At 62.7% G+C, this 27595-nt stretch overlaps 1 protein-coding gene across 3 annotated transcripts; it reads right to left on the reverse strand.

The window, feature by feature from the left end:
- Positions 1-1106: 1106 nt before the first annotated feature.
- MICALL2 (MICAL like 2) lies at positions 1107-19753 on the reverse strand. Of its 3 annotated transcripts, none has more exons than XM_059154901.1 (16): positions 19430-19753; positions 12425-12473; positions 10687-10828; positions 9581-9768; positions 8859-8968; positions 7859-8644; positions 6129-6385; positions 5005-5095; positions 4340-4479; positions 3880-3947; positions 3662-3785; positions 3467-3557; positions 3250-3323; positions 2510-2624; positions 1711-1757; positions 1107-1322 (listed from the first exon to the last, which is right to left on the reverse strand). In XM_059154901.1, the coding sequence occupies exons 1-16, from the start codon at positions 19570-19572 to the stop codon at positions 1228-1230; spliced, it is 2520 nt and encodes an 839-aa protein (XP_059010884.1). In that variant the 5' UTR covers positions 19573-19753; the 3' UTR covers positions 1107-1227. The 3 variants fall into 3 exon arrangements, 2 of the variants coding, with proteins under 2 accessions (XP_059010884.1, XP_059010883.1); XM_059154900.1 differs by having other exon boundaries at positions 3880-3944; positions 19430-19654; XR_009349268.1 differs by having other exon boundaries at positions 1254-1322; positions 2486-2624; positions 19430-19652.
- Positions 19754-27595: the final 7842 nt, after the last annotated feature.

Raw genomic sequence — 27595 nt, forward strand, 5'->3', positions numbered from 1 at the left:
GCCCTCCACCATGCATCTCACCCTGGGGCGTCTGCTGAGAAGAGCCCATTGTGCCCAGAACCCAGGAACGATGCCGAGCCTGCGTGGCCCACTGTCCGCTGACCGATCTGGCGGCCGACCCCTCCACTGTGGGCCCTCCTGCCTCTCCAGTGGGGGTCCTGTGCTATGATGGGCTGGCCAGCAGAAGGCCTCAAGAACCACCCCCCACCACCCCCCGCCACTGCCGCTGGTCCAGATACACCCACATGATCCACACGCAGCCCCTCTGTCGGTCACCAAAGGCTCAGAGAGGGCAGGGCCCTGGCCCAAGACCACCGAGCCAGGCAGCAGAGCGGGCACTGCAAACCCACCTCTGCACCAGGCAGCGGCCCTCCCTGTCTCATGTCACACCCTGGCCTCAAGTCCCCAGAGTGCCCGGCTGAGACTCCAGCACCCCTTAAGGGCAAGAGAATGCAGTGGGAGCTCTGTGGGTCCCCAACATACTCAGCCGGGGACCCCGTCTGCCACCAGCCTGGGGAGTGCTGGTGTTGAGCCCCTGGGGACGGTCCACCAGGACCGCCACAATGGGCTCCCACAGTGGCTGGAGACAGCACAGACAAACAGGGAGACAGGCCCATGGAGAAGTTCCTCTCCTGGGGTACCCGAGTGAGGGCAGCATGGGGCAGGGACTCAGGGTGAGCCGCAGGGGGTCTGCTCCCCTTTGGCCTTCGCTGACCCGACTGTGCCCTCTCCACGAGACATGGGGAAGGGCAGTGAGCCCCCCTCCCTGTGGGACACCAGGCCCGGGCTTGGATTCTTCTGTCCCCTCTCCCCTCTGCCCCCAGGCAAGGTCACAGATCTCAAGCTTTGGAGATCCCCACTTGGGGCCAGTCCCTGAGTGCAGTTGGCACAGACCTGTCCTGTCCCTGGCTCAATCCATGCAGCCAGGTCAGGAAGCAGCCCCAATGCCCATCTAGGAGCATCCAGACCAGTTCAGAGAGGGTCAGCGCCTGCTCAAAGCCATGGACACATCCCCACCGATGCATAAGTAAACGCTGGCCAAGACCTCGGGCCAGGTGCCAGGCCGCCTGGGAACACGTGGCGAGTAAGAGAGCGAGCCCAGGCCATGTGGTCACTTTCTTTATTGTGGCGGCTCAGAACCCACAGGGAGGAGGGTGCAGTTCCCCACCCCCACGGTGCCCGCCCTGCCCAGACTAGGGGCAAGGGTGTTCTAGCCGGCCAGGCAGCTCACTCAGGGGTCCTGCTTTTGCTCCTCAGGGACAAGACCCTGGACAAGCTGAACTTGGACTTCTTCTTCTGGTCTCCACTGTTTCTCTGGAGGTCTAGTGGGGGAAGGGGATCGACACTGAGGGTACTCACCACCTCTTGGCCACCACCCCTGCCACATTTGTCCCTCCCGCCCAGCCCTGGGAGCCCTCCCTGGGCTCCCAGAGCCTGGAGGAAGCCAGCCCCCGACAGGAGCCCTGAGCCTCAGCCCTCCCTTTGGGAACTGCCTCTGTGCCTGCTGTTAGAGCTCCCGCTGGCCTGGGCACCCTCCTACCCTGACCACATGGTCAGCAGCTGCCTCTCGGCCCTGCTGAATGATGGGAAGCTAGCTCCCTTGGGGTGAGCCTTCCTGTCCTCGGGCTATATCTATCCATGGGTCCTGGCCCCCACCCCCACGGGAGACCCAGCCCGGACCCCCCCACCTCTGCCCTGGCCCCCTGTTACCCAGCCTCTGGATCATGTTCTGTAGCATCTCGTCCTCCTCTAGCTCCCTGAAACAGGAGAAGCACAGCAGTGAGGGGCTGCCCTCAGGGGCGAGGGGCGTAGGGCTCCCAGTCAGACTCATAGCCGAGCCCCCAGCCCATGGGACACCTGGGTCAGCTGTCTCCCATTGGCCAATAAGGCAGCGCCTGCCCCCTCTGGGCCCGGACCCTCATCGGTGGCACAGGGACAGGAGGGCCCTGGAAGGACCTGGACCAGGGCTCCCTCAGCTCAGATGGGAACACATTTAAATTTGGCCACTGACTCTGTGACCTTGGCAGGTCCCTCCTTTATGCATAGGGACAGATGTGCCCCTAGGAATGGTCAGAAAGCCGGCAGCTGCCCCCAGGGCTGGTTGGAAGCCAGAGGCCACCCCCAGGGCTGGTCAGGAAGCCAGCAGCACCAGTGCAGCACCAGGAAACATGGGTGGCTGTATGTATTTAAATAAAAATAAAACCTAAAGTTCCATTCCCCTGTTGAATGGGTCCCAGGGAGCCGTTCACATTGTGGAATGTTCCAGTAGCAGGTGCTAACCCCTGAGGGTCAGGGAACATGGGGCTTGGTTGGGGGACAACCTCTAAGACAGGCAGCCTGGGTCTGCCCTCGGTCTCAGGTCCCCACTCCTGCAGGACACAGTGTCGGGGGGCAGCCTCCCTGCTGATGGCGGGGAGAGGTTCTGTGCAGAAGGTGACCAGTCAAGGCCTGGCAGGGAGGAGCTGGGGTTCTGGCTGCCCCTCACCTGGGCCCCAAGCCCCGCCCTCACCGGAGCCGGTCCTCCTCCAGGAAGTCCACGATGTTGCTGCGGTCATCCACCGTGCTGATGTACTGGCTCAGCAGCTCTTCCTCACGCTGCTGGTCCTGGAGGGACTTCAGATACTCTGCAGGGACAGCCTGCCTTCAGTGGCAGCCCTGCTATCCCCACCCTGCTCAGGGACACAGCGTCCCCATCCTCGAGGGTCAGGCTCCACCCCCGGAGGTGGGGGAAGGGTCTTGGGAGCAATGGGGACAGAGTCTGCCCTTCTGCGGTGAGCTCTTGGCTACGCCAGACGGACAGATAAACGGACGGACGGGTGGACAGCTGGACAGGTGGGTGAGTGAACGAATGAATGAATCCGTGGAAGAACGGCCAGATCAGACCCAAGTGCCGCTGCCCCCATCCCACAGCAAGGAAGGGCAGGGCAGGACTGCCGGGCTTCAGCCCCACCATCCGCAGTACCCAGAGGCCGTGCTAGTCAGGGCTTACAGCCTGCACGCACAATCAGCTCGCGTAACCACTGCAGCTGATGGGCGTGGAGGTGGTAATCACTGCAGTGAGGAGAACAGAGAGGGTGAGTGCCCTGGCCAAGGACACACAGCCAGGAGAAGAGGTGCTGAGACTTGACCCTGGGCAACCCATCAGCCTCTGCCAAGGTGGCTGCCCAGGCAGCCAGGAGGGGCCTGGGAGAGGCCGCCCCCACCCGCCCACCCCGCTGGCTGTGGTTCCCTGGGGTAGGCAGGACTCACTGGGCTTGGCCATCAGCTGCCGCAGCTCCCCCTCGAGGTCCATCTGCTGCTCCACCAGCCGCTGGTCCCTGGCCCTGCCGAGGGGACACAGGCGTGAGGCCCAGCCCGCCTGGCTGGCCACCCCCACCCGCCCAGTGCCTGAGCTGGGGCGGCTGGAAGAGGAGGCGGCCGTCCAGGAGAAGTCCCCTTCCAGGGGAGGAGCGGCTGGACCCCTCACTTGTACATCAGCTCCGACTCCTGCCGCAGCAGCAGCTGCTTCTTGTGGATAAGCTGGAACCAGTCCGCCATGAGGGCGTCCTCGGAGGCATCTGTGGGGAGTGGGGGGGCCAGGATGGCTCAGCTGGGGCCAGGGCGTCTCCAGGGCAAAGCTGGCTAAGGCCAGGCTGGGGCACCAGGCAGAGTATCGGCTCACCTCCCTCCGCAGCACGGAGATTCTTCTCCAATTCCACACCCCTGAGCTCCAGGGCGTCCAGCTGGCTCTCGATGTCCTGCATTTGCCTCTGGATCTCCTCTGGGGGCATGTAGTTAGGGGGCAGCTGTGGACGGAGGGCTGGTGAGGGGCTGTGGGAGACGCCGGGCCATGCCCCGCTGGGCGGTATTCCTGGCCCCCCTGTACGGGGGCTTACTCACCCTGGTGGCGTTGGTCACTGCCTTGCCGGGTGAAGAGGGGACACCAGCCGAACCCAAGGGCTTCCCTACTAAGGGCGAAACAAGTCTCCTGGACCTGGCGGCACCAGGCCCAAAGCTGTGTTGACCCCACCCTGCCTGCCCAGCAGCCCTGCTCGCCCCTCACTCTGGCAGCCCTAAGCGGTGCCCTGCTGGTGCCCAAAAGCCAGAGCTCACAGACAGATCCAGGCATCATACCCCCCGGCCCCTGTGCCCCCCCCCCCGTCAGCAGCCCGGGTACCCCAAGTGCAAATGCTCCACCAACGCCAGGAGGGCCTATCTGGTACTCCCCTCCCTACTGGTGGGCAAGGGCTCAGGGACAGGGTCCTCCAAGCCCCCTGCCCCACCTGAAACCCCTCTGACACCACTGGGTCGTGTTCCCAGGCCGGGCATCTGGAGCCCCCAGGTTCGCACCCAGCATTACCTGAGGGGCTGGGCGGAGGTCTAGCTGCATCCACTGTCTTGTCAGGCAAAAGAGGGGTCGGGGAAACGTGGACAGGCCCCTTGGAGCTTTCATGGGCCTTCCCAAGTGCCTCACCAGTCCGGGGCTCTGCCAGGAGGACCCTAGACAGAGGGCAGGAGGTCAGCTGAGGGAACGACAGGCTGCCCCCACACCCAGGTGCAGACATGCCTGAGGTAGGTAGGGATGAGCTCGTGACCAGCTGCGACCCTCCTAGAACACAGATGTGTATTCCCGTGAGCACTCACCTGTGGGTGTGAGCCCCGCTGCACACCTGGTGCAGGACCCCACCCCTGCTGCAGGCCCCTGGGCCACACACTGCTACAGGGCACTCAGGGCGGCTGGTGTGACTGCCCCTGCCGTGACTTAGGCCGGTGTGATTGCCCCCCATCACTCATGCTGGTGTGAACTGGCTTCTACTACCACTGCTGAGAGGTCCCAGCAGATGTGCACGCATCCCTCCCATGGGTATGTCAGTCGGTCCGCTTGTGCACCATTATTCACCTATGAGCACTGGTGAGCCCCTACTCTGTGCCTGACCCTGTGTTAGCCCTCAGACCCCATGAGCACAAAGCCTAAGGCCCAGGCGCAGGTGCAGGTCCAGGGGAGCGCCCCCCCCCCCGCTTCACCTCTCAGCAGGGTTTTTCTTCACGGGCTTCAGGCGGGCCCTCCATCCTGCCGGCCCGTCCTCCGGGTCTTCGTGGGGGCTGGCACTCATGCCTAGGTTGGGGGCAGGGACACAGGTCACAGGGGGTGTTCTGCTGGGTAAGACTGGATCTCACCCACCCCCACCCCAGCTTCCTGCAGCCAGTGCCTCTCGAATACCCGCACAGCCAGCCAGGCCCACAGGACAGAGTCAGGCTAGGAGTCGGGCTCAGGACTTCAAGCCTACACTGTGCTGTGTGCGCTCAGGGGAGTCGCTCCCCTCTCTGGGCCTCGCCTTTCCCTGATGCCAAACGGGTGAGGGGGAGGCCAGGTGAGCCCCATGGATGCTGAGTGCCCATGTATCTGTGGGACGGATGGCTAACGTGGGACAGCCCATCTGCTGGCTTCCTGGGCTGAGAACAGAGTGGCTTTCTTACGGGGGGGACTCGGCTGAGGGAAAGATCCTGGTAAAACACTGAGCATGGGGTGTCATGTGAGCCGAGCTCAATAACGCCAGGGCACCCGTAAGAGATACCCAGGCACCCAGAAACAAGGTAACTTCACAGTTACCCCCCAAAGTGTATGAAACGGCGCCAGGAACACGAGGCCACAAGATGGTAGTAAGCGGTGGGAGGGGCCTCTGGGAGGGACCCAGGCCCAGGGGCGGCTCCAGGACGCAAGGAGCCCCAGGGCCCTGCTGTCGGGACAGAGCAGGAAGGACAGACACACACAGGAAAACTCCAGGGAAGAGGGGGTGAGGCCACGACCAGGGCAAGGCAAGAGAGGAATCACGGACACCCTGGCATGGTCACCAGGGACAGTGACGCCGATGACCGAGGCCACAGGGCCTCAGCAAGAAGGGCCGGTGGGGGCAGGTGGGCGGCTAACAGTGACCATAAAGCTGCGCCACCCCAAGAACATCGGCCGCCCCGAAACTTGAGTCCGGCAGAGCGGGGAGAGAGCAAGGACCAGGGTGGGGGCTGTGACCCAGGAGATAGACAGGCACTCAGGGCTGGCGAGCCCAGGTGCCAGGCAGGAACCCGAAAATCACTGCAGAACCACAGGCCAGGGAGCGCCCACCCCACCTCTGCTCCAGGGGAACCCTTACCCTTCAGCGGTGGGGCCTCTGGCTTCGGCCTGGAGCCGGCACTCGCCCGACTGGCCCCGGAGCACACAGGCGGGCTCTTCCTGCCCGCCTGGGATGATGTGGCTGCCCCTGACGTGGTGCCCACCTTCAGGGGGGCTGGAAGCTCAGGCCTCGCCGGGGGGCTAAGGGTCCGGGGAGGTGCCAGCTGTGCTAGCTTGGCTGATGGACTTGCTTGTGGCCCTTCCGTGCTGGTATGGGATTGCAGAGCAGGGGAGGGCCTATGGGTGAGAGCGTAGGCATCAGGCACAGGTGGACCCAGGAGCCCTTCCTGCCACGACCCCCAGGCAGAAGCCCCTTGGCCTCCCCTGGCAGCTGATTCCTAATGTCCACCCTCCTGACGGGGACAGACAGCCCCTCCAAGGGAGTAGCCAAGGGCACCCACTTCTGGCACAGGTGTATATGGCCCTGGATATTACCTTCCCATCTTACTCTGGTACGGGCTGAGATTAAAACACCCCCAAAACACACTGTGCACGGGGTGTGGGGAGGGGCCACACCCACAGCCCCGCCCCCTTCCAACTACCTGCCCAGAGCCGGGATGCACTGGGCCCGCCTAGCCCCATCTGAGCAACCTGTGTGAGGCCTCCCCATGGGTGGCCCATCAGCGGCCATCCTGCACCCTCTTGGGGCACATGCGTGCAGGAAGCAGGACTGCCAGCTCCCAACAGGGCCCAGGGCAGGGGGCTGGGACCTCCCCAAACCAGAGCAGCTCCTCCATGTGCCCCATGCTCCCTAGGAAACAAGTCTCTCCCTCCTGCTTCTCCCCGCCATGTGGGTGCACGGTGACCGGGGCAGCCCTAAGCCAGAATGCCGCCCCCAAATAAGGGGCCGCACGAGGTAGCAGGGATGGCATCGTCAGCCATCCTCGTGCGCAACCTTCTTACTCACTAGGCCACCATTGCATGGTGAACGGCTCCCCACCCCCCAACATTCACATCCACTTGGAAGCCCAGAGCATGGCCTTATTGGGAAACAGGGTGTTAGCAGACGTAACCAAGTATGGATGAGGTCATCCTGGATTAGGGAAGCCCTAAGTCCAGTGACGGGTGTCCTTATAAAAGACAGAAAAGTAGAGGACACAGACACAGAGAAATTCAGGTGACCCTGGAGGCTGAGAGGGAGGGTTTGGCCGCAAGCAAGGAAAGCGGGGCCACCAGGAGCTGGACGAGGCAGGAAGGACGCCCCTCCCCCAGCATCCCCGGAGGGAGTGCAGCTCTGCCCGCCCTGGGTTCCGCCCTCTGGCCTCCAGAACTGGGAGAGAACAAAGTTCCGTCGCTTGAGCCCCCAGAGTACGGTGCTCTGTCCGGTAGCCTCCGCACATGACCGCGGGGACACTCCATCCATCAGGGCCCGTTCCGTGTCCAGCGTGCAGAGGGGACCGGGGGAGTTGTGGGGGGACGTGCTCTGCCCAGGTCAGACAGGACACTGGGACCTCTCCCATCTTTTGGTTCCCCATTGGGTGTCCTCCACGTGTGCCACGTAGAGGCCCCAGGGGACAGCATCCATGCCCCTGAAAGCCGAACCACCACAGCTCTAAGTGACAATGGTGTCCCCTCCTGATGACCACTGGGCACTCTGGGTCCCGTCTTATTCCCACTTCCCAGATGAGGAAGCCGAGGCTGGAGAGCACACCCAGGTAGGGCCTGGAAGCCTCCTCAGCTGCCCCTGACCCTGCCCAGCCCCTCACCCACCTGCCAGGCAGCTGGGCCCCGGTGTCCCCGAGCCTGGGAAGGGCCTTCCGGAGGCAGCTGAGCGCCTGCTCCCTGCTGCTGTCCCCAGAAGCCACATCTGCTGGAGCTGGGACCCTGCCCGCCAGGCCGGGGCTAGGGGTGGGCCCAGGAGTCTGGAAGAATTTCTCGCGGGCCTGCTGCATCTTGGAAGCTGATGGGGTGCTGTCTGGGGCGTCTGCTGGGACTGGAGATGCTGGGCCCACACTGACCTTGGTCTGGGGGGCTGCCACATGGGGGGTCACCGAGCCTTGCGGGGTGGCCAAGTGAGAGTCCGCGGCACTCGGCATCAGGGCAGGACGGGGACTGACAGCTGCCTTGTCCTGGACCAGCGGTGACCACGCCGCTGGGGAGCTGTTGGCCACACGCATGCTGGCTTTGCCACCCTGGAGGCCCGCCGAGAAACTGGGCTTGGCTGAACTACCCGCGTGGACGTGGGAGGAGGCGGAGGCCGGAGGCTCAGCTGGAGTGGGGACACCCTTGGCCGCTGATTTGCCCACCACCGGCTCCAGGGCCGCTGGCCTGGCTTTTGGTCCTGTGTCTCGGAGCCCATTTGCCTCCTGGGCCTTCCACGGGGCATTGCGCGGCTGGGAGTCCGAGGGCACAGCCCCTGGCCGTCGGGGGCCCGGGGTCCGCAACGTGGGGCTTGCGGACGTGGCTTCCGGGTGGTGGCTGGAACACACGAAGACGCCGGGCTCGCCGGTGGGCCTGTAGGCTCCAGAGTGCAGCGTGTTGGAGCACTGTTTACACCTGAGGCGGGGCAGAGGCAGACCCGTGAGGACACTCCAGGCGGGCACGCGCGCCCCACTCACGCACACGCCCAGGCACAGGTTCGTGCAGCCCCATGCCCATGTGTGTGGCGGGGACCCACGCGACAGGCACCCCTCCTCCCGGTCATTTGTGCCTGTGCCTATCAGCGCGGCATATGCACACACACATGAGCACACGCACGCGCCGGCCCCACCTGAAGCAGCTCCGGTGGTAGAGTTTCCCGTCAGCCAGGTGTCGCTGCACAAGGTGCACGTGCTTGCCGCAGACCCCACAGGTGCTGCTGACTGAGCTGCTCGGCGAGGCCTGGCCCGTGGGAAGGGTGCCAGCTGTCATTTCTGAGCACCCCCCCAGGCCTCTCTCCTGACCACTGCCCCATCAGTGGGCGAGAAGATCCCACTTTACAAACCAGAGAACTGAGGCCCCGAGGGGAGCAGCCTGCCAGATGCTGCCAGGAGGGCCCATGCCCCAGCCGGCCAGACTTCAACTTCAGGGTCTGCAGCCCAACCCCAGCATAGGGGGTCTGGGGGCACAGAGGACAGGTTCACGAGCTCCTGCAGCCCCGGGAGGGGCAGCAGTCCTAACAGCAGGCTCGAACAGCAGGGGGCGCCCAACCACAGCATATTCCCTGCCTCCTTCCTGCCTCTGAAAGTGGGGATACCCTAACGTCCTGGGCAGGCCAGGAGGACACACCCAGGATTCTTTCCTGGCCCACCCACAACAGAGGGGCAGAAGGTCACAAAGGTCAGGACTCAGGGTCCCAGCTGTACTCAGCCTGCACCACCTCCCTGGGCCTCAGTGACCTATGGGTACAAGGGGTATCCTATCCCGACCTCGGGATAGGACCCCACTCCCAGGTGGTGTAGAGGTCACACTCAGTGCCAGGAGCCAGAGGGAGAGGGGGGCTGGGGCACTCACGGTCTTTGGCAGGAGGCCCCCTGAGCTGCCGTCCTTCCGCTGGATGGTGGGGTTTCTGTTGGCTGGAGACAGTGGCTGCTCCTGGGCTGCAGTGGGTGAGGGCCTGGCCAGCTGGGATGTGGCCTTCTTCCCGGATGGCTCCTCGCTGGACTCCGATGAGGGTCTCTTGATACCAGCCATGCCCCCAACTGCCATGACATAAGCAGGGTTAGGCTCTGAAAGCATCTGGGGCCACCCTCGGTCCAGATCTCCTGTGGGAGCCCGGGGCTGCTGGGAAGGGCAGCTCCCGCTGTCCAGGGGCGCGGGAGGGGTGGCCAAGAGCAACCGGGCGCACATTCCCAGCGGAGGCCTGGCTTCTCCCACGGCCCTCCCCTCTGGCTCTGAGAGCCCCGATCTGGGGTCAGGGAAGTGGAACTTTTCTGTTTCTCCACAAAGTGGAAAGATCAAGGAGGGGCTGGTCCTGTGCCCAGAGTGATTCCGGGGATTTCTGAGGCCTGGATGAGGAATGTGGGGGGAGGGGAAGTGGCTGAGCTTTGGGGTGCACAAAGCAGCTGGAATAAAGTCCCTCAGGCCTGTCCCTCACCCACGCGCCCTGCCAGAGGCCCTGGCTTGCCAGGGCCAGCCTGATGTCTATAAGGCCAAATGTCAGGACCAAATGGCGTGGTAGGGGGTGCGGCCTCTGGAGCCAGGCCCAGGAGCCCACACAGGGTCTGCCAAGCTGCCTGAGGCAAGAGTTGTGGGCACAGTTTCCAGGCGTGTAGATGGGCAAGCTGAGACCGAGGGGGTGAGGAGGGGCAGGATCTGGGCGCATCCGTTTGGTGGACAGGTGTGGGGGGGCCTGCAGGGTCTGAACCCGTGCTCATTACTTCCAGAGCATGGGAGAGCCTTGCTCCCCTGGGGAGGAGACCACAGCTCAGGGAGCCCCAAAATGGGGCACCAGAAGGGCCTCCCTGCCCGCTTTCTGCCCTACCGGGCAGCACTGGCAGCCAGTGCTGAGCTGGGGTGGGGGGGTGTCATGGGGGCTGAGAGGGCGGGTGGGCCTGGCCGTGCAGGCCTGGCCGTGCGGGCTGTGCAGAGGCAAGGTGGGAGAGGGCCTCCTGACTCACTGGGGGAGCGTCCGTGGAAGTAGTTGTAGTACTGGGACACGTAGGTCAGGATGCTCAGCCGGTCAGGCACCTTCAGGGCCACCATGTCCTCAGCGTCCAGCAGGGCTGGGATGCCCAGTTCCTCCTCGGCCACACGGAAGGCCTGGTAGGGGGTGGTCAGCATGAGTGGGCTGGGGGACAACCCCTCCTCCTTCCCTGCCAGCCCACCAGCTCCTCCAGGAAGGAGGCCAGAAACCCACTTGAGCCCAGATAGTTCTGGGTTCAAGGTTCACGCTCTGCTCAGGCTGCATGACCTCCCTGAGCCTCAATTTACCAGTCCGTCCATCAGGAACCATATCCTGGCCACACAGGAGCCGGTCCCTGCCAGGGCCAGCCTGCCGTCTCCTGCCTACAAATGCCCGTCCCTCACCTGATGGTCCTCGAGCCCCACATGCACCCTTCCCCTAACCGCTGACACAGCCACACCACACCTGAGGGCAACACCTCAGTCTCCAGGTATCCGAAACAGGGCTCCAGGGGTGACCTTCCTGCCATGCTCAGGCCAAAAGCCTCAAATCTCCTTTGACTCCCCTTCAAAATACATTCAGAATCTGACTCCTCCTGCGGCCATCATCATGTCCTTGCCGCCCGGCCCGTTATCAACACAGTTCCTGTGCACCCCGAGCACTCCCACAAAGCAGCCCAGGAGAGGAGCCCAAGCGCTTCCCATGCTCCGCCAGCCCCACTCTGCTCCCACTGCCTCCCTCACTCTGTTCCAGCCTTGCTCCCACTCTGTTCCCCCCGCCTCCCCAAGTCTGTTCCCACCGTGCCCCCACTCTCTTCCAGCCGCACCCCCCCCCTCGCTGTTTCTCCTCCTACCCAGGTCCCTGCCTGCCCAGCGCCCTGGCCCGGGGAGCACCCCCCCACCAGGCACGCCCCTCCCAGAAGTGCCCAGGGGGCTCCATCTTTCCGGGGCTGGACCTGCCCTGTCCCCTCATGAGGCTGCACACAGCTCTGCCGCACTGTCCCTGCATGTTCATCCTGCTGGCGCACGCTACAGTGTCACTACAGGACTTCCTGCCGCGACGGACGAGCTCCCGTCCAAGCTGTCCATCCTGAGGGCGACACGTGGAGAGCGCGGCTAAGGAACTGAATCTGTCCTTTAGTTCATCTAAATTAAGTCAAATTGAAAGGCAAACCACCAGAGCCCAGTCCGACACCCCACTGGAGAGCCGGCTCTGGGAGGAAGGGCTCGAGTCTGTCTGTAGGCAACGGCCTCCAACGACAATGGGGTGTGTTCTGCAGCGAGGAAACTGAGGCAGGGAAGGGTCTGGCGGCAGTGCGGCAGGCAGTGTGCTCAGGACCCGGCAGCCAGGTGGTTGGCAGGCTTGCACTGCAGGTCCCCACAGGGCAGGGAAGGGCCACCGGCCTGCCAGGACCCACCCCAGGGCTGGTCCTCCCCAGAGCCACCTCTGGCCCCCGTCTGCTGTGGGTGGGAACTGAGTCCCAGCCCCTCCGAACCCCTGCCTTCCCCCACAGGAAGAAAGGGACCAGGAGGTCCGGGGTACTAGACCAGAGGCTGTATTCCTAGGGTAGGGTGACCTGGCTCAGGACAGGCTGCGGAGCTCAGCGGTGCGTCTCTGGCCACCAGGTGCTCACCTGCTAGGCCAGGAGCTCCCACAGCTGCCCTGGGGGTGCCCAAGGGGATCTGGGACCTGGCTGACGGTGCAGGGAAGACTGGAGAAATGGGAGCACTCACCAGTTTGTTGTTCTCATAAATGTTTTCCTTCCTGAGAGCATTGAAGTCTCTGGAAGAGAGAAAGACAGGTGTCCGAAGTAGCTCAGGGAGGGAGACCGAGGCACGAGGTCACCCAGCCCCAAGCGGGCAGAGCTGGCCCTGCTCCGGGCTCAGCAATGCTGGTCAGCACCTGGGCAGCCAGGCTGACCAGCATGCTCCAGGCAGAGGGTCCCCACAGGGTGGGGAAGGGCCACAGCCACAGCAGGGCCCTGTCTTCTCAGAGCCACCTCTGGTCAAGACAAAGGCACCAGCCTGGGCAGCACAGCCAAGCACATGTCCCAGTGGGCTGCTTCCAAATTCCCAGAAGCCTGTGGGCCTCGTGGGTCACCGGAGGCCCGTGTCCCAGGGGTGAGAGCAGGGGGTGGACGTAAGAGGCAGTGGGGGATGGAGCTCCACGCTGCCCACTAGTCAGGGCACCGCCAAAACCTGACCTCGGGGGTGCTGAATGTCCGAGGTGCCAGGCCCAGCCTGGACGGGACTCTGGGTCCCCGTCCAACATGGGCACACCTCAGCTCACTGCCCCCCTGCAAGGTGGCTCCAAGCAGGAAATATGGCCGGCCCGGCAGCCGCCCATCCTGACACAGGCCACTCAGATACCCACCCGCGGGGCCTCTGCCACAGCTCAGCCCCTTCAGTATGTGCTGGACGGTTCTGGAAGCCCCTCAGCCTGGGGAGGGGCTCAGGCTGGAAGCTGCGTCCTGACCCAGCTGGGATGCGCTATTGGACCCAGGGGGAGCCCTCTCCTCTCTCTCTTAAGGCCTTAGTGTCCCCGTCTGGGAAGAAGATGGCAGCTTCTGACCGGAACTGGGGGGTCTGGCTGCTGCGGGTGCGGCCGGGAGGGGACGGGGCTGCCGTGTGCCCAGCTTCCTCCAAGGAGGCCCCCACCAGCCTCCAGCCCCGCGGTCCATCACCCTGCCCGGCTTCGGGGAGAACTCGCCATCCGCTCGGACCACCCCCCAGGTAACGTGTTCCAGATGCTAAGACCACCCCATGAGCACAGACCGTGCTTTTGTGCATGGGACAAGATGGAGGCAGCCCTGTCTCCAGGAGACAGAGGGGCGGGCGCGGCACCTCCTGGTTCTTCAGCGCAGCCACACGCAGCTCACCCGGGGTCTGTCCCACCAGTGTCCATAGCACACGGAGGGGCCCGTCTCCACCCGTCGCCCAGGGGGCTCTCGGCAGCTGGGGCCTCCGTCCACCGTCCCCCCACCCCCACCCCATCCCTTTGAAAGTTCAATCTCTTTTCCAGACCTGCTCCGGGTCATTGACCCGCACAGCCGTGTCCTCAGCAAGATGCCCCGGTGGCGGGAGGGCAGGATAACAAGATCTGTTTTGTCTGCAAACACGCGGGGGAAGGAGGCCCCGATCCCTGCATCTGCCGTGGGGAGGGGGCGCAGCGGCTCGCCTGGCGGAATGCGGGGAGGGGGGCCTCGCTTCGCCCAGACCCCAAGGGAGCACCTCTCCATGGTGGTGCTGACCCCGCTGAGCAGGCGCCAAGATGGGCAGGTCGGAGCCTGCCCCGTGGCCCTTCCACTCAAGGTCAAGGACCACCCTGCCCCCAGGACCCTGGGTCCTCAAGGCCTCCACAGTGGGCCCAGACTCCCCAGGCCAGTCTCAAACGGCCACCACACCCTTCCTGAAGCAAGTTCTCTGCCCAGGGTCTTGCCCTCCCAGCGTCTTAAGCTCAGCCCACGCTGCCCCCTCCGTGGGGCATACACTGGCCCTGCCTGATGCACCCACCACGGCCCCTCCCCAGAGGCACCTCCCCACAGGGCCCCAGCAGACTCTTCTCTGCCTCTGGCTGGTGGCCTTGTGAGCTCACACCCCCATAGCAGGGGCCTCAGTCGGCGTCGCCTTTGTCCCCGAGGGCCGCCTGGCCTGGCGCTCTGGCAGAAATCTCTGGACTGAGTTGCCCAGCAAACCCTTCAGAGACTGCCAAGGAGAGACCACACCCGTCCCTGCCAGGAAGTCCAACAGGACCAGCTCTCCACCATCAGGGACTCTTGCGGGGACTGGCGGAACTGGGCCCCCCACAACGATCTGTTGGAGAGTAACCCCTGCCCCGGGACCTCAAAATGTGACCTTTGGAAACAGGATCTTCTTTACTGACAGAATCCCGTTCAAATGAGGTCATGACAGTGGGCCCTAATCCAGAACGACTGGCGTCCTTATAAAAAGGGAAATCAGGCCCCGGACGCAGAGGGGAGCCAGCCCTCCACCAGCCCAGGGGGGAGGCCCAGAGCCTCCGAAGGGGCCCCCCCCTGCTGGCTCCTGACTCAGAGGACACACGTCTGTTCCAGCCACCCCATGTGTGGTGCCTCGTGGAGCAGGCCTGACAGACAGACAGCCTGGCTTCGGCCAACCCTCAGTGGGAAGGTGGCATATAAGGCCTTGCTGGACCAAAATGCATGAGCTGCACCCTCAGGGGCCGTGCTGGCTGCCCCTCGGTGAGGCGGCTGAGGCTCAGAGCACCCCCACCCCTTCTACCCCGGGTAGATCGTGTTTTAGTCGAATTCCTGTCATTTAAATTCAGTTCCGTTCCGGTACAACTCCCAGGTGCCTGGGGCTCTGCACACACTGGCTGATGAATTAGTTCCCAGGCTCCCCGAGCGAGGGGACTTCTGGGGCGTCCATCTATTCTTTTGACATGGTCCAGCGAACGGACTCATCGGGTCTCTTCGTGTGTCCTGTGGCCGCTGACTGGTCTGCCGTCAGCTGGGTGCCGGCGTGGGCCCAGCCCTGGCCTGGCCACGAGAGCCAGGACACGGCCCCCCACCGCTGGCCACAGCTGACCACGACTGTTGACCTCACACTGTTGCGCCAGCCCGCCTCCTGCCCCCACGCTTTTGGGGCTCTTAGGAATGCGTACCCCCTTCCGAATTCCTGGAGAGCTGACCTCACGCTGTTTATTTCCCGGAACAAAACGCAGCCACGCGGGGGGTGGGCGCTGGACTGGGAGGGGCTGGCCGAGGGGAAGGCGCCTTTTCCAGGCACCCCCAGTACATCTGGAGTTAATCCCACAGGGAAGGGGAGCGGAGAGGAAGGGGAGACACAAAGACAGACACACAGAGATGGAGGGGGACAGAGACAAGACCGAGGCCACACAGCAGGAGAGGTAGGCACCGGGCAGACTCTAGCACAGACCTCGGCAGCGTGGACGGCGCGGGGAGGAATGGGACATGACAGGCGCCGGAGGCCCGAGGCAGGGAGAAGGGGCTCGGTGCAGGGCCCAGGGCCCCACCTCCTTGCACCCGGTGGACAAGTGAGACCCCTCAGCCTCACTGCCCAGCCGTAGGCCTCCCCCAGGCGGGAGTAGACCCTGACCCCGACCCTGACCCGGGGCAGGGCCCAGCCAAGAGTCAGCCCTGGGGCTTCCGTGGTGGCCTGAGGTGGGTATCACAGGTCACTGGCCCCAGGTGGCCCCAAGGAGGTGGGCTGGCAGCTCCTCCTGGGTCCATCCTGGAGAGTCTGGCCGGAAGGAGGCCCGCGGGGGCCTGGGCAGCAGGCCCTCAGGCCAGGGAACAGAAGGCCTCTGTCCCCAGGCAGCTTCCCGCTGGCCAAGAGGCTGCTGTGGGAGGGGAGGCCAGCCCGGCTGCCTGGGCCCAGCCCACCCTCTGCTCTGGCCCAGGAAGAGAAACAGTACTGTCTCCAAGCATCTGGGTGAGGGGCTCTCCGGACTCCAGACTACGTGTGAGTCTCAATGCACGTCTCAGGGAGCCCCGCCGTGGCCGCAGCGTCACCGTCCCCTCCACCGGCTCTGCCCCAGCCCTGACATCGGCCTCCCGAGCTGGAGGGACCTGGAGAAGTATCAGGTCCCCCCACCTCAGGACTGAGGGGCTGGGAAGGTCTCCTGCCCCCTCTTCCTGGTGGCAGCCGCCAACCCTACCTCCTGCATCTCCCTTGAAAACCTCAGCCACCTCTGGTCAGCCCAGAAGAGGAAGGAGCCTAGCCGCCTGCTCCAGCCCTGACAGGTCTACCGCCCGAGGCAGGAAGGGGCTGTTTGTTCTGGGTGGCTCGGGCATGTACCTGGCTGCTTGGCTGAGGTGGCATCCCTGGGGACATGAGGCCCACCTGAGAAAGCCTAGCACTCTGGGGCAAGCTGACCAGAGAGGGGCCCTGGCTGCTGCTGCCCGGCCAGCTCTGGTGGGGTATCTTGGGTACGCTTGCCTCCCAGGGTCCCCGTGGGCCACCAGCATGTCACACGTGCCTCCTGGAGCCAGGCCACAGGAGCGGAGCTGTAGCGTCGGGCAGCTGACCACCACCTGTCCGGCTCAGCGCCTGGGCTCCTTCACAGCTGTTCCCCGGGAAACCGCGGGAGGAAACGGCTCTGGTGTAGCAGGAAGGCTGGAGATGGGGCGTAGGGAAGGACTTCCTGGTGGCCAAGTCAGGGGACACAGAGCCGGATGTCCACTCTCCTGTGGCCAGAAGGCTTCTGAAGGACAGGGAGCCTAAGGGGGAGGGTCTCGTCCAGTCTGGCCTTGGAGGCATCCTCCTGGAGACTGCATCCTGGACTACTCCTTACTTAGTACTTCCTCCCCTCCCCGCACCCCTAGGCGGCGGGTCGGCAGGGGCAGGGGCGGGGGGGGCCTCAGGGACCAGGGTGGGGGAGGGGCGCGTAAGGCACAACAAAGGACACCTGTGTACCCACAGTCAGCATGTACACAGCACCAAGTACATGCACAGCGTCCCACCAGCCCTCCAGCGCCCGCCAAGCATCAAAAACTACTAACGTTCTACCAGTGACCACAAACAGAAACCCACTCCCTCCCAGTTCCGGAGGCCAGAGGTCCAACATCAAGGCACCGGCAGGGCCGTGCTCCTTCCGGAGGCTCGCAGGGAACATCTGTTCTTTGTACCTCCCCATGGGCTCCAGGCATTGCTTGGTGTGCAGTCCCACCACTGGGTCTTGGCCTCCATGGTCACGTGGCCTCTTTCCCCTCCCCCCTGCACACAGGCACCTGCAGAGCCCCAACCTTGCAATGACACTTCCCAAACCCCTACAGTCCCTACAGAGCCCCAAGTGCACGCCCTTATCTGTAGCTCTCCAGCTGTGTGCTCCTATCCACCAGGTACCTGGCAGGTGCCAGACACAGTTCCAGGCACTGAGGGCGGGCAGTGACCAAAAAAGATATCCCCACCCTTTTGGAGCTAAAGGGCAGTGGGGGCAGACGGACAAAAACCAAGTCAGCAGTAAATGAGATAACTGATGCCCTCGATATCACTCCCGGAGGCAGGGGCCAAGTTCACTTCTTCAGTTTGCAGTGCTGAGTACACAGCAGGCACTCATTAACGGTTAAAGGACCAGTTGCTTGACGCCTGCTTGTGCCAGCACGGTACACACCCATATGTGCACACCTGTGCTCACGCTTGGGCAGTGCCTGCTGGGACAGGCTCAGGCGCCACATACACACCCACACACCCACAGGGGGGCCTCTACTCCAGCAGAGCAAGGAGCAGACAGAAGGCCCAGGGCTTGGAAAAGCCCTAAGTCTCCAGTGACACCCACAGTGTCGTTCTGAGGCTGCCGGCCCGGAAACGGCCATACCCCATTTGCCTGTAACCGTGGATTTCTCCTGCTGCTCGGTCCCAGCTGCCTCACCTCAGACCCTCCATGCTCCCTGGGGGGCTCGGCCTGTCCGGGTCCTACCCTTAGCCCTCCTCCCCATCAAAGCTCAGCTTAGGATTTTCACTGTGGAAACCCACTCTGCCCAACACCTCTGCCTCCAGGCGTGACTGAGGTGCACCCCTGGGCAAGGGGCAGAAGCTGTTGCCTAAATGCCACATGGGGCGTCCCCAGGAGTCTCCAGTAATGCATTTCACAACCTGGGGCAGGAGCAGGAAGTACGTGCAGGCCTTTGTCAAGACGAGCTTCCCTGTAGAGTGCCTGGGAGTACAGAGTACCTCTGAGTGCAAGGGAGGAGCCCCGAGGGCCAGCCCCGGCTCCACGGACGTGCTCTGTGCCCTCAGCAGGCTGTTTGGCCTCTAGGCCTCACAGTTCCCCAGTCTGGGCAGACAGGGGCCTCGCGGAGGTACTGTCTCTGGCCTCTCCCAGCTCCAAGACCACCCTGGCAAACACACACCCCAGCCTACCCCTGAATCCAGCCACAGCTTCTCAAAATGCTTTTGAACATCATGCCTCTTCCGGAAGGCAGGTGGCCTTCAGAGGACCCCCTTCCTAAGCCCTGGTGCCCCCAGTCCAGGCACCCTCCCCTGGAGCTTTACTCATCTCTAGTTCACATGAGTCGGGGGCCAGGCCATCAACACACAGACCTCTGCCCCAGCAAGCCAGGTCCCAGTCATTCAGCCGAACAGCATTTGCTGTTCGTGACGGACGTGGGGACAAGATCCAGCCTGCGAGACACCAACTCCAAGAGCCTCCTGGGGCAGTCGCCCTAGTCCCTTCCCCTGCCCACGTTCCTTGTCTCCCAAGCATAGGGGCTCAGCCTCCACCTCATACCTGTCACTCTAGGGCGCCCAGGCAGGCCTCTGGGACAAGAGCTAGGAAGTCTGGGGCTTTCAGCTCTGTGCCTGTCCCTCTCCCACACTGTCCCTGGGCTGCATTCTTAAAGGTGCCTGGACCCCCTGGGGCAGAGACACAGCTCCTTCCATCTGGGGGGAAGTCCCTGGGCAGCAAGGCGCTGGGATGAGGGGGTGTGCAGAAGGGCAGCCCTGCCGGCGCTCTCCCAGGGAAGCCGCGGGGTGGGCCGAGTGGCTGTGTCCGGAGCCCAGCCTGACTCACGGACTGACTAAGCCAGTGGGGGCGGCCGGCCGGCCGGCCTGGCTCCAGCCCAGCTCCACTCGGTGGACGGGCAAACTGAGGCCACCGGGCGGGTCGTGACCGCAGGGACCCCGCTCCGCGCCGCCCATCCCGCGGTTCCGCACACACACACCCCGCCCGGCGGCGCCACAGGCCCCGCCTGCGGGGTTTCCCCGCCGCCTCAGTTTCCCCGCCTGCGGTGCACTCACAGGAGGTCGGGCCGGTGGCGGTGCAGGATGGCGCAGAAGGCCAGGCCGTCGCGGAACGACGTGGTCATGTTGGTGATGTTCACGTCCCGGTAGCCCTCGCACTGTTGCCGGCACCACTGCTGCAGCGCCTTGGTGGCGGCCATGCGGGCAGCGGCGCGCGCCCCGGCGGCGGCGGGGCTCCGACTGCACCTCCTGGAGCCGCGGGCCGCTGCCCGCGCCCACCGCCGACTGCCCGCGCACCGCCGCCGGAGCCCAGCCGGAGCCCTGCCGGAACCCTGCCAGAACCCTGCCGGAGCCCCGCAACTACAGCGAGCCTCAGCCGCGCCGCCGGCGGGAGTGCGGCCCGAGCCCGCCCCCGAGAGGCCCCGCCCCCGAGGGCGCGCCCCCTTGAAGGGCCCGCCCCCCGAATAGTCCCGCCTCCAGGGAAGGGCCACGGCCCCTAGGGTCCTCTCCCTCCAGGCTCCGCTTAAACCGACCACGCCCCTCCAGGGCCCGCCCCCGCCCAGAGCCACGCCCACCCCACCTGCCCTCGGAGCCCCTCTGACCTCCACTGCTCTTGGGCTGCTTCCGGACTTTCTTATCTTTTTTTTTTTTTTTTTTTTTTTAAGATTTTTGTTTGTTTGTTTTTTAATTTGACAGACAGAGATTATAAGTAGGCAGAGAGGCAGGCCGAGAGAGAAGGAGGGGAAGCAGGCTCCCTGCTAAGCAGAGAGCCCGATGCGGGGCTCGATCCCAGGATCCTGGGATCATGACCTGAACCGAAGGCAGAGGCTTTAACCCACTGAGCCACCCAAGTGCCCCCAGGACTTTCTTTTAAACGCTCTCCCACCAACAGTCGTGGAGAAGTCGGGGACAAATCCGATCTACAGACAGGAAACAGGCTAGGAAGTCTTGGAGCCCCCCGGCCTGCCTTTGACCTTGGGCACTCTTGACCCCATGGAGGCCTCCCCGAGCACCCCAGCGCGGGAACGTCCCTCACGTTCCTGGGCTTTCAGGGGCTTTTCCTCCCCCGTGCTCACGCTGGCGGGGGGCCAGGCTAGGCGGTGATCTCGCCTCTCAGGTTTCAGCCCAGGGCGCTGAGGCTGGGAAGGGGAGGCGGTCCCGTGTGGCCCTGCCAGTGTGGGAGAGAGGTCAAGCCCTCCAGGAGTCTCCCCCATGGGCCTGTCCACAGGGCTGTTCCCGGGGCTCTGCGACCCTCGCAGGTCATGCTGATCCATTGTGTCCTGCTTTTCCACCCAGAGCATCTGTGACAGAAGTCATGGGGGAGACGCACCTCCTGTGGGACTCCCAGTTACCCAGGCGGCTTCCTCATTCTCCTTTCTCATTCTCATGGAGCCCTGGCTAAGGCCAGGCCGCTGGACAGCCAGAAACACTGATACCAGAAATGGAAGATGACCTCACCTTCCCGGCCCCCCAGCTCCAAGGCTTGTCCAGACAAGGCCCACAGGAAGGAAGGTGTTTTCCCATGATTGGTCCCTGGCAGGGCTAAGGGGTAGCTTTTCTGTGCCCACCTGAAAGAGCAAAAACCATGGTCTTCTAGGCCAGAGCCAGGACATGGCATTCCAGCTCTTTACAGCAGCTGGGCCCTGACGGGTGGACATCCAGCTGCCCAGCAATGCGAGTGAGGCCTGTGTATGGGTGGTGAGCTCCCCATCACAGGGGACATGCAAGCGGGTGCTAGACAGGGAGCCCCCAGACATGGGATCAAGGCTGACAATGACCACAGCCCTGACCTGCTGGGGGTTTCCCAGTAGGAGGACAAAGGACAGTGTCATGCCAGTTTAGCCAGGCTGGTAGCTGGTCCTGGAACGAGGAACCAACTGGGTTTTCCTGCCCCCCAGGGCAGCAGTTAGGAGAACTGGAAAAGCCAGGGAGGAAGGGAGAGGCCTGCGGGGGAGGGCAGGGGGTGAACACAGGGACTCACAAGAGACACACAGGGCTAGAGGCTCACCTCCCTCAGAAGGAAGAGTGGGGAATGGCTGGAGCTCTGGTCCCAGGGGTTTAAGCTACATTCTTGCCCCTGCTGGTCACACGCAGCTTCCTCTAGGGACAGTGACTCAGAGAGCAGCATTTGTGGTGGGGTCCCCATAAGCAGGTCATGTCCTTCCATTGGCCCTGCTCCCTTCCAGGACCTCCAGGCCAGGACACTCCCAGTCCGCCCACTTCCTCCTACTGCCCCCTCTAGCCACCATAGCCCACTCCTCCCCAGCAGCCAAGGGAGATTTCTAGAAAGCCAACTGGACAAGCAGTTTTCTGCTTGGCCTCTGCAGCACTCCGAATAAAGTTCAGGCCCTCCCTGGCCTCACCCTCCTCTTCTGGCCTCAGAGCCTCTTCCCTGCTGATCCCCTGAACTCAGCCCCTCCTCCAGGACCCCATCCAGGCCCTACCCACAGCTGGCCACACCGTGGTTAATGGCTCCTTCTGGTCTGTTCCACGCCCAAATGCAGTGCAGCAGAAAACCAACCATGGCCACCCCCTCCACCGCCACCACCTGGTATGAGCTTGGATTCCCACTGGAAACTTCTGACCCTGCCTCTGCATTAGCTTTGCTACCTAGAGTGTATTCTCAACCCCAAATCTGGAACACTGGGAGTGAGAGCATGCTCAAAGTCTCCTCTGCTCTCCAGGAAGGACATGTCCCTCTAGCCATCAGAGCGGCCATCCTCCCCTCCTTCCCGCAGGGGCCTCTCTGCCTTTCTTCCCATGGCTGCGCTCCTCTCCCACCCCACACCCCGCCCGTCCACGCTCACTGTCCTGCCTCTGGACCTCCACATTCACGCTTTCCTTTGCTGGGCTCAATCTTCTAGCATCTCCTGCAGGACAGTGGGGCCTTGGGGCTGAGTTCTGGCTAACAGAGGGGACAGGCACACCTGCAGAACTCGACTCCCCATCTTGCCTGGTTTGCCGGCCAGGTGCACAGGACACGCAGGTGAAGGCTGCGGCCTCACTGGCCAGAGATGGCTATGTGGGCCCCTGCGCCTGGGCAAGTGAGTCATGGACACGCACTGGGCTCAGTTGGGGGCCTTTTGCTGGCACAGCCAGCTGGCTTTCCCTTCCCATGACACATTCACAAGCAAAGGTAAAAGTGCCCCTAGCAGGACACCTGGGTGACTCAGTGCGTTAGAGCCTCTGCCTTCGGCTCAGGTCATGATCCCAGGGTCCTGGGGTAAAGCCCCATGTCTCTGCTCAGCGGGGAGCCTGCTTCCCTTCCTCTCTCTCTGCCTGCCTCTCTGCCTACTTGTGAGTTCTCTCTGTCAAATAAATAAAATCATTAAAAAAAAAGTGCCCCTGGTATGGCACCCCAAGGGCACACAAGGTGCCAATCACTCAATGGTAGAAGAAGGACCCTTGGTTCAGAAGGTGGCAAGGGGGTATCCCTGATGAGGGAGCACGGGAACTGAGACCTGAAGGATCCAGAGAGAGAGGGCAGGAAACACTTTCCCAGGCAGAAGGAAGGGTGTGTGCAAGGGCCCTAAGGCAGGAATGATGGGTCTGAGGAAAACAGAAGGCAAGGGCAGCTTCCACAGAGGAACTGGGGAGAAGGGGGGCAGGGCCACCAGGCCCCTACTCCAGTCTGTCAGTTTCACACCCATTTCCCCTTTTAACACAGCCATCCTTTAGAAGTGGGTTGATCAGGGCACCTGGGTGGCTCCAGTGGTTAAGGGTCTGACTTTTTTTTTTTTTTTTAAAGATTTTTATGTTTTCTTTTTTTTAAGATTTTATTTATTTATTTGACAGAGATCACAAGTAGGCAGAGAGGCAGGCAGAGAGAGAGAGAGCGGGGAAAGCAGTCTCCGAGCTGAGCAGAGAGCCGGATGCGGGGCTCGATCCCAGGACCTTGGGATCATGACCCGAGCCGAAGGCAGAGGCTTAACCCACTGAGCCACCCAGGCGCCTCAAGATTTTTATCTTTAAGTGCTCCTCAACTCAGGTCTTGATCTCAGGGTTGAGTTTAAGCCCTGCTTTTAAGCAAATAATAATAATAATAATAATAATAATAATAATAAGTGGGTTGATCATCCCTTTCCTGTAGCCCAAGAAACTGAGGTCCCAAGAAGAGAAATGACTACCTGACTAGCAGGAAGGACCCAGCCCGGAGAAGCCCCAGTCCCAGTGTGGGGCAAGGACCCGAGGAGCCTGGATCAGCACAGGCCAGCGCCCTGTCCTGCCTACGTGGTCACCCTGGTGTGGGGGCAGGACTTCGAGGCCAGACAGCATCAGTTCCCCTACCTCCTGCTTCCAGAACATTCTGCCCCTCTTAGTGATGATGGGGCCTATTCTGGGAGGAAGGGGAGGGACAGGGACAGAGACATTCTTAATCTCCATCCAAAAGCTAACCGCAGCTGGTGTGTCAGTTTGGTTTCTGGAGGAGGCATTGGCCACTGGGCCCAAGCAAGAGTCCCAGTGGTGGGCTGGGACCCGTAGACTTGTCAACTGGATTCCACCCCAAGTAACTAATTTGACCCAGGACTGATGAGCCAAGCAGGAACAGCAGCACTTTAAGCCTCTGAGGAAGAGAGGAGAAACCGGGAGAAGCAAAGGCTGGGGGTACCTAGGGGGACCTGAGATCAAAGGGAGGTGTCCTGGCCCTACAGCTTTCTCTGCAGGGCTTCTCAGAGCCTTTATGTCCCGCGGTACACCAGGATGCCCATGGAAGCAGCCACACTGCACAAGGGTGCCCACAGAACTCCACAGAAGTGGGGGCCCTGGCTCTCTCCAAAGATATGGCTTGGTGTCAGATGTGTGGGCCAAGTTGGCACCCTTGCTCAAACACCAGTTTGCCCTGGGACCTTGTGAAAGGCTCCCCACTTCTGGGGCTTCCTCATCTTCCTGGTAAGACACGGTCTCTCATCCTCGGGCGTTTAGGGACGATGGCACCAAGGGTGACTGCTGGAGATTTGGTTTCCTGCCCGGGGCCACAGGCCACAGCAGTCATGGTTGTAGGAGATGGACACTTGGCGGGATAAGCTGGGCAGAGTGCCCCCGGAGTGGACCACAGCCCGTTTGCACATGGCCTGCACAGGAAGGACATTTGAGGGGGGTCACGCTGGCCTCACTGCAGAACCTCAGGGATGTCCTTCGTCCCCCGGTTCCCAAGGCCACAGTCAGGTCGGCCAGAGCTTCACCCAGATTGCAGGGGACACCAATGTTGTGCCTGCGGCCCGGGCAGGGGAGGGAGCTGGAAGCTGTGACACCCCATTTTCAGGGGCCACCCATTAATTAATTAGGCCCAATGAATAATGCATGCCGCCTGGGGTATATTAATAGCATATTTATATGGCGTACTATGGGTGGTACACATTCGCGTCGGAACACCTCACAAATAATTCATGACCCCGCTCCTTTCCTGGGCTCCGGGAGAGCCTGGCCAGTGCTTTGGCGAGGGCTCGTGGGTTGCTTCCGACAGCCAAATTTTACATTTCATTATAAATGGCTTTGCTGGGCATGTCGGTAACTTCTCCATTCCCATCCACTTTATTATTAATGGCTTTCCTGAACTGTAGCAGCCCAACGTCGCACACAATGCGTTATAAATATTTGATCCAGCATCCATAGTCTGCCATTTATCATTTATAACGGGTTACAAAAACATTATAAAACATTTACCGCACATTTATAGATCATTTTCGGCTACCGCGACGATGTGTTATAAATACATTATTAATCCTCCTCACGCCGTTTATAGGAGCCCCTTGTAATGAGGCCTGGCCTGCCTAGCCCCTGGTAAACAGAGCGTGCAAGGGCTGGTGGGGGTGGCCAGGCGGCAGGCCCAGGGCCCACGGAAGCCCGGCCCTGCTTCTCATGGCTGTGTGTCCTTGGGCGGCTCACTGCGTGTCTCTGTTCACAGAGCAGGTCATTTACTGAGCACTTCCTGTCAGACTCCGCTCATGGCCACCCTGAGCCTCGGCTTCAGGCCCATTTCACAGATGTGGACGCAGGCTCTAGGAGGAGAAGGAGGTGCCCGAGGCACCGCTGGGCTGGTATGAGAGCCGGGGGCAGCCAGGGCTGGGGATGAGAGGTCAGGCGAGGCTGCCCTGGCCTTATGAGAGCAGGACTGAAGAACTCGGAAATTTAGGGTTGGGGGACGCCCCTCCCACTGGCCTCTGACCAGGCGGCCCCTTGGCTCCTGTGGTCACATGCTTTGCCATCCCAGAGGCTCTCGGGGCTGCAAGTCTGGCGCGTGGGTTCCTGGGATGCGGGCTGTAATGCTGACCAAAGAGGAGAGGGTCTGAGGAAACTTTGGGACACAGCTGCCCCTCCACGGTACCCCAGCTCCAACTCCGCATCCTCGGGAGGCCTCCAGGGAGGCTGAGGTCAGGGGCAGCAGGCTGGGTGTGCAGCTAGATGGAGGTCAGCCCTCATACGGTCACAGGGACCCTGGGCCCTGCAGCTTAAGTCCCATGCTCACCCAGATCCTCTCTGCCTGTGGCTGTGTGACCTCCCCACAACACCTCCTCTCCCCATTGGGAATAGCAGGACCAGACCACTTGCCAGACAAGTGACCACCCAGGCCCACTACGTGTAGGCCGGCCCCTTGTTCCCCACTCAGCCCCACCATACCCCACAGGCCAGGAGGGCACAGGCAGAGAACCAGCACCGTGTGCTCACTACTCATACCCAAAAAGAGACCAGAGCCCAGCAGCTCCAACTGTAGGTTGATAGGCGGAGTCCTCGGCTGAAAACTCCTATTCATCCTTCAAGACCCACTTGGCAATCTACCTTTTGTGAAGAACTCTTCCTGACTCCCAGGCATAGGCCTTATTGGTCCCCTGGGGGCCAAGCTGGGCCAGGCACTGGGGTCTGGACCGGTGAGTGGGCTCTGGGGTAAGGGAACTGGACAGTCCTTCCAGAGCGGTCCTAGCAGGACCTTTGTTCAGGGAGGGAGGGAGGGGACAGCAGGCCCTGGGGAGGCCTCGAGCCACACTCTCCCCTTCGACACCTGAAATAACCCCACCTCAGCCTGGCTGGGCCTAAATGGGTCAGTCCTCGGTTGCTCTAAGGAGACAGGAGGAAGGTCCTGACCCAGGACCTAAGCAGATCTGCCCTGTGAGCCCTCGCTGCCCTCATCTGTGAAACCGGGGTGTCAGCCAGCCCTCCCAGGGTGAATGTGGGGGCACGAGGCCTGGGGAGCCTGGTGGGGAGAGTGCCAGACTGGTCAGGGTCCACCCCTTCCTGGGACTGAAAATGAAACCAGGTGTTTGTCCTGAAGCTGTTGGGAAGTGGTGCCCGGTCACTATGGCAACGCCTCACCCGGCCCCACCCCTTCCCACCTGCTGAAGAAAGCCCAGTGACTAGCTGCCCTCGCAGTGGGGCTGGCCTTGGCCCGGCGTCCTCGCCGGGGCCTCCCCTCTCTCCTACATTGAAAGAGGCCCCGAGTCTGGCGCTGGACTGCTTCGGAGCCCCAGAGCGGAGTGGTCCTGACCACACTGGCCCCTGCAACAGGGCGCTCCCTACCCGGCTTACCACTGGGCTTCGCTGATGGTGAACAGACAAGTGGGGGCCCATCCTCGGGGGTCCTGTTAATGTTCCCTCCCCACAGCTGGACCTTGGGGACCCTGGGCTCTGAAAGGGGTAGCCACCATCGAGGGGCGTTGGGGATCAGAGAGACAGAGGCCAAGGTCACAGGTGGGCTGACAGCCCGTCCCGCCAGTGGGAGCCCCTGGGGAGAGCCCGGGTGTAAGGGCCGAGCAGGAGCATACACACCACGGCGCCCCCAGCCCCCGCTGCCAACCCAGAGTCTTGAGCCAAGACTCCCAGAGACCGGACCTCCTCCTCTCTCTTGGCTACTCGGCACGGCAGCCCCACCAGGAACAAGCAGCCCCACAGCCAGGACCCCACCTCCAGCCTGCTGTGGAGCAACAGGCAGCACTGAGCCCAGGGTGCTGACCTGGTGAGAAGATGATCAGGACCCGAAGGTCCTGACTGGGCTGAGCTCCTGGTACCTGCTAAGCCTGTGGGGGCAAAGACCCCATGCTCAGGCCAAGGGCTGAGTGGGCAGGGCAGTTCATGACCCTCTGGGAGGTGAGATGACCCCAAGTGGGGGGCTTAGCTGGCCCCACACACCCTCGCTCCTGTGCGCTCCCTCGCCCACAAAGCTGGAACCTGGGGGCGTGCACACCCCTGCCGGGCCCCTTCTCCCACACTTGGCCCGGCCTGTGCACCCGG

This window comes from Mustela lutreola, chromosome 17, assembly GCF_030435805.1.
Source record: "Mustela lutreola isolate mMusLut2 chromosome 17, mMusLut2.pri, whole genome shotgun sequence".
Classification (NCBI taxonomy): domain Eukaryota; kingdom Metazoa; phylum Chordata; class Mammalia; order Carnivora; family Mustelidae; genus Mustela; species Mustela lutreola.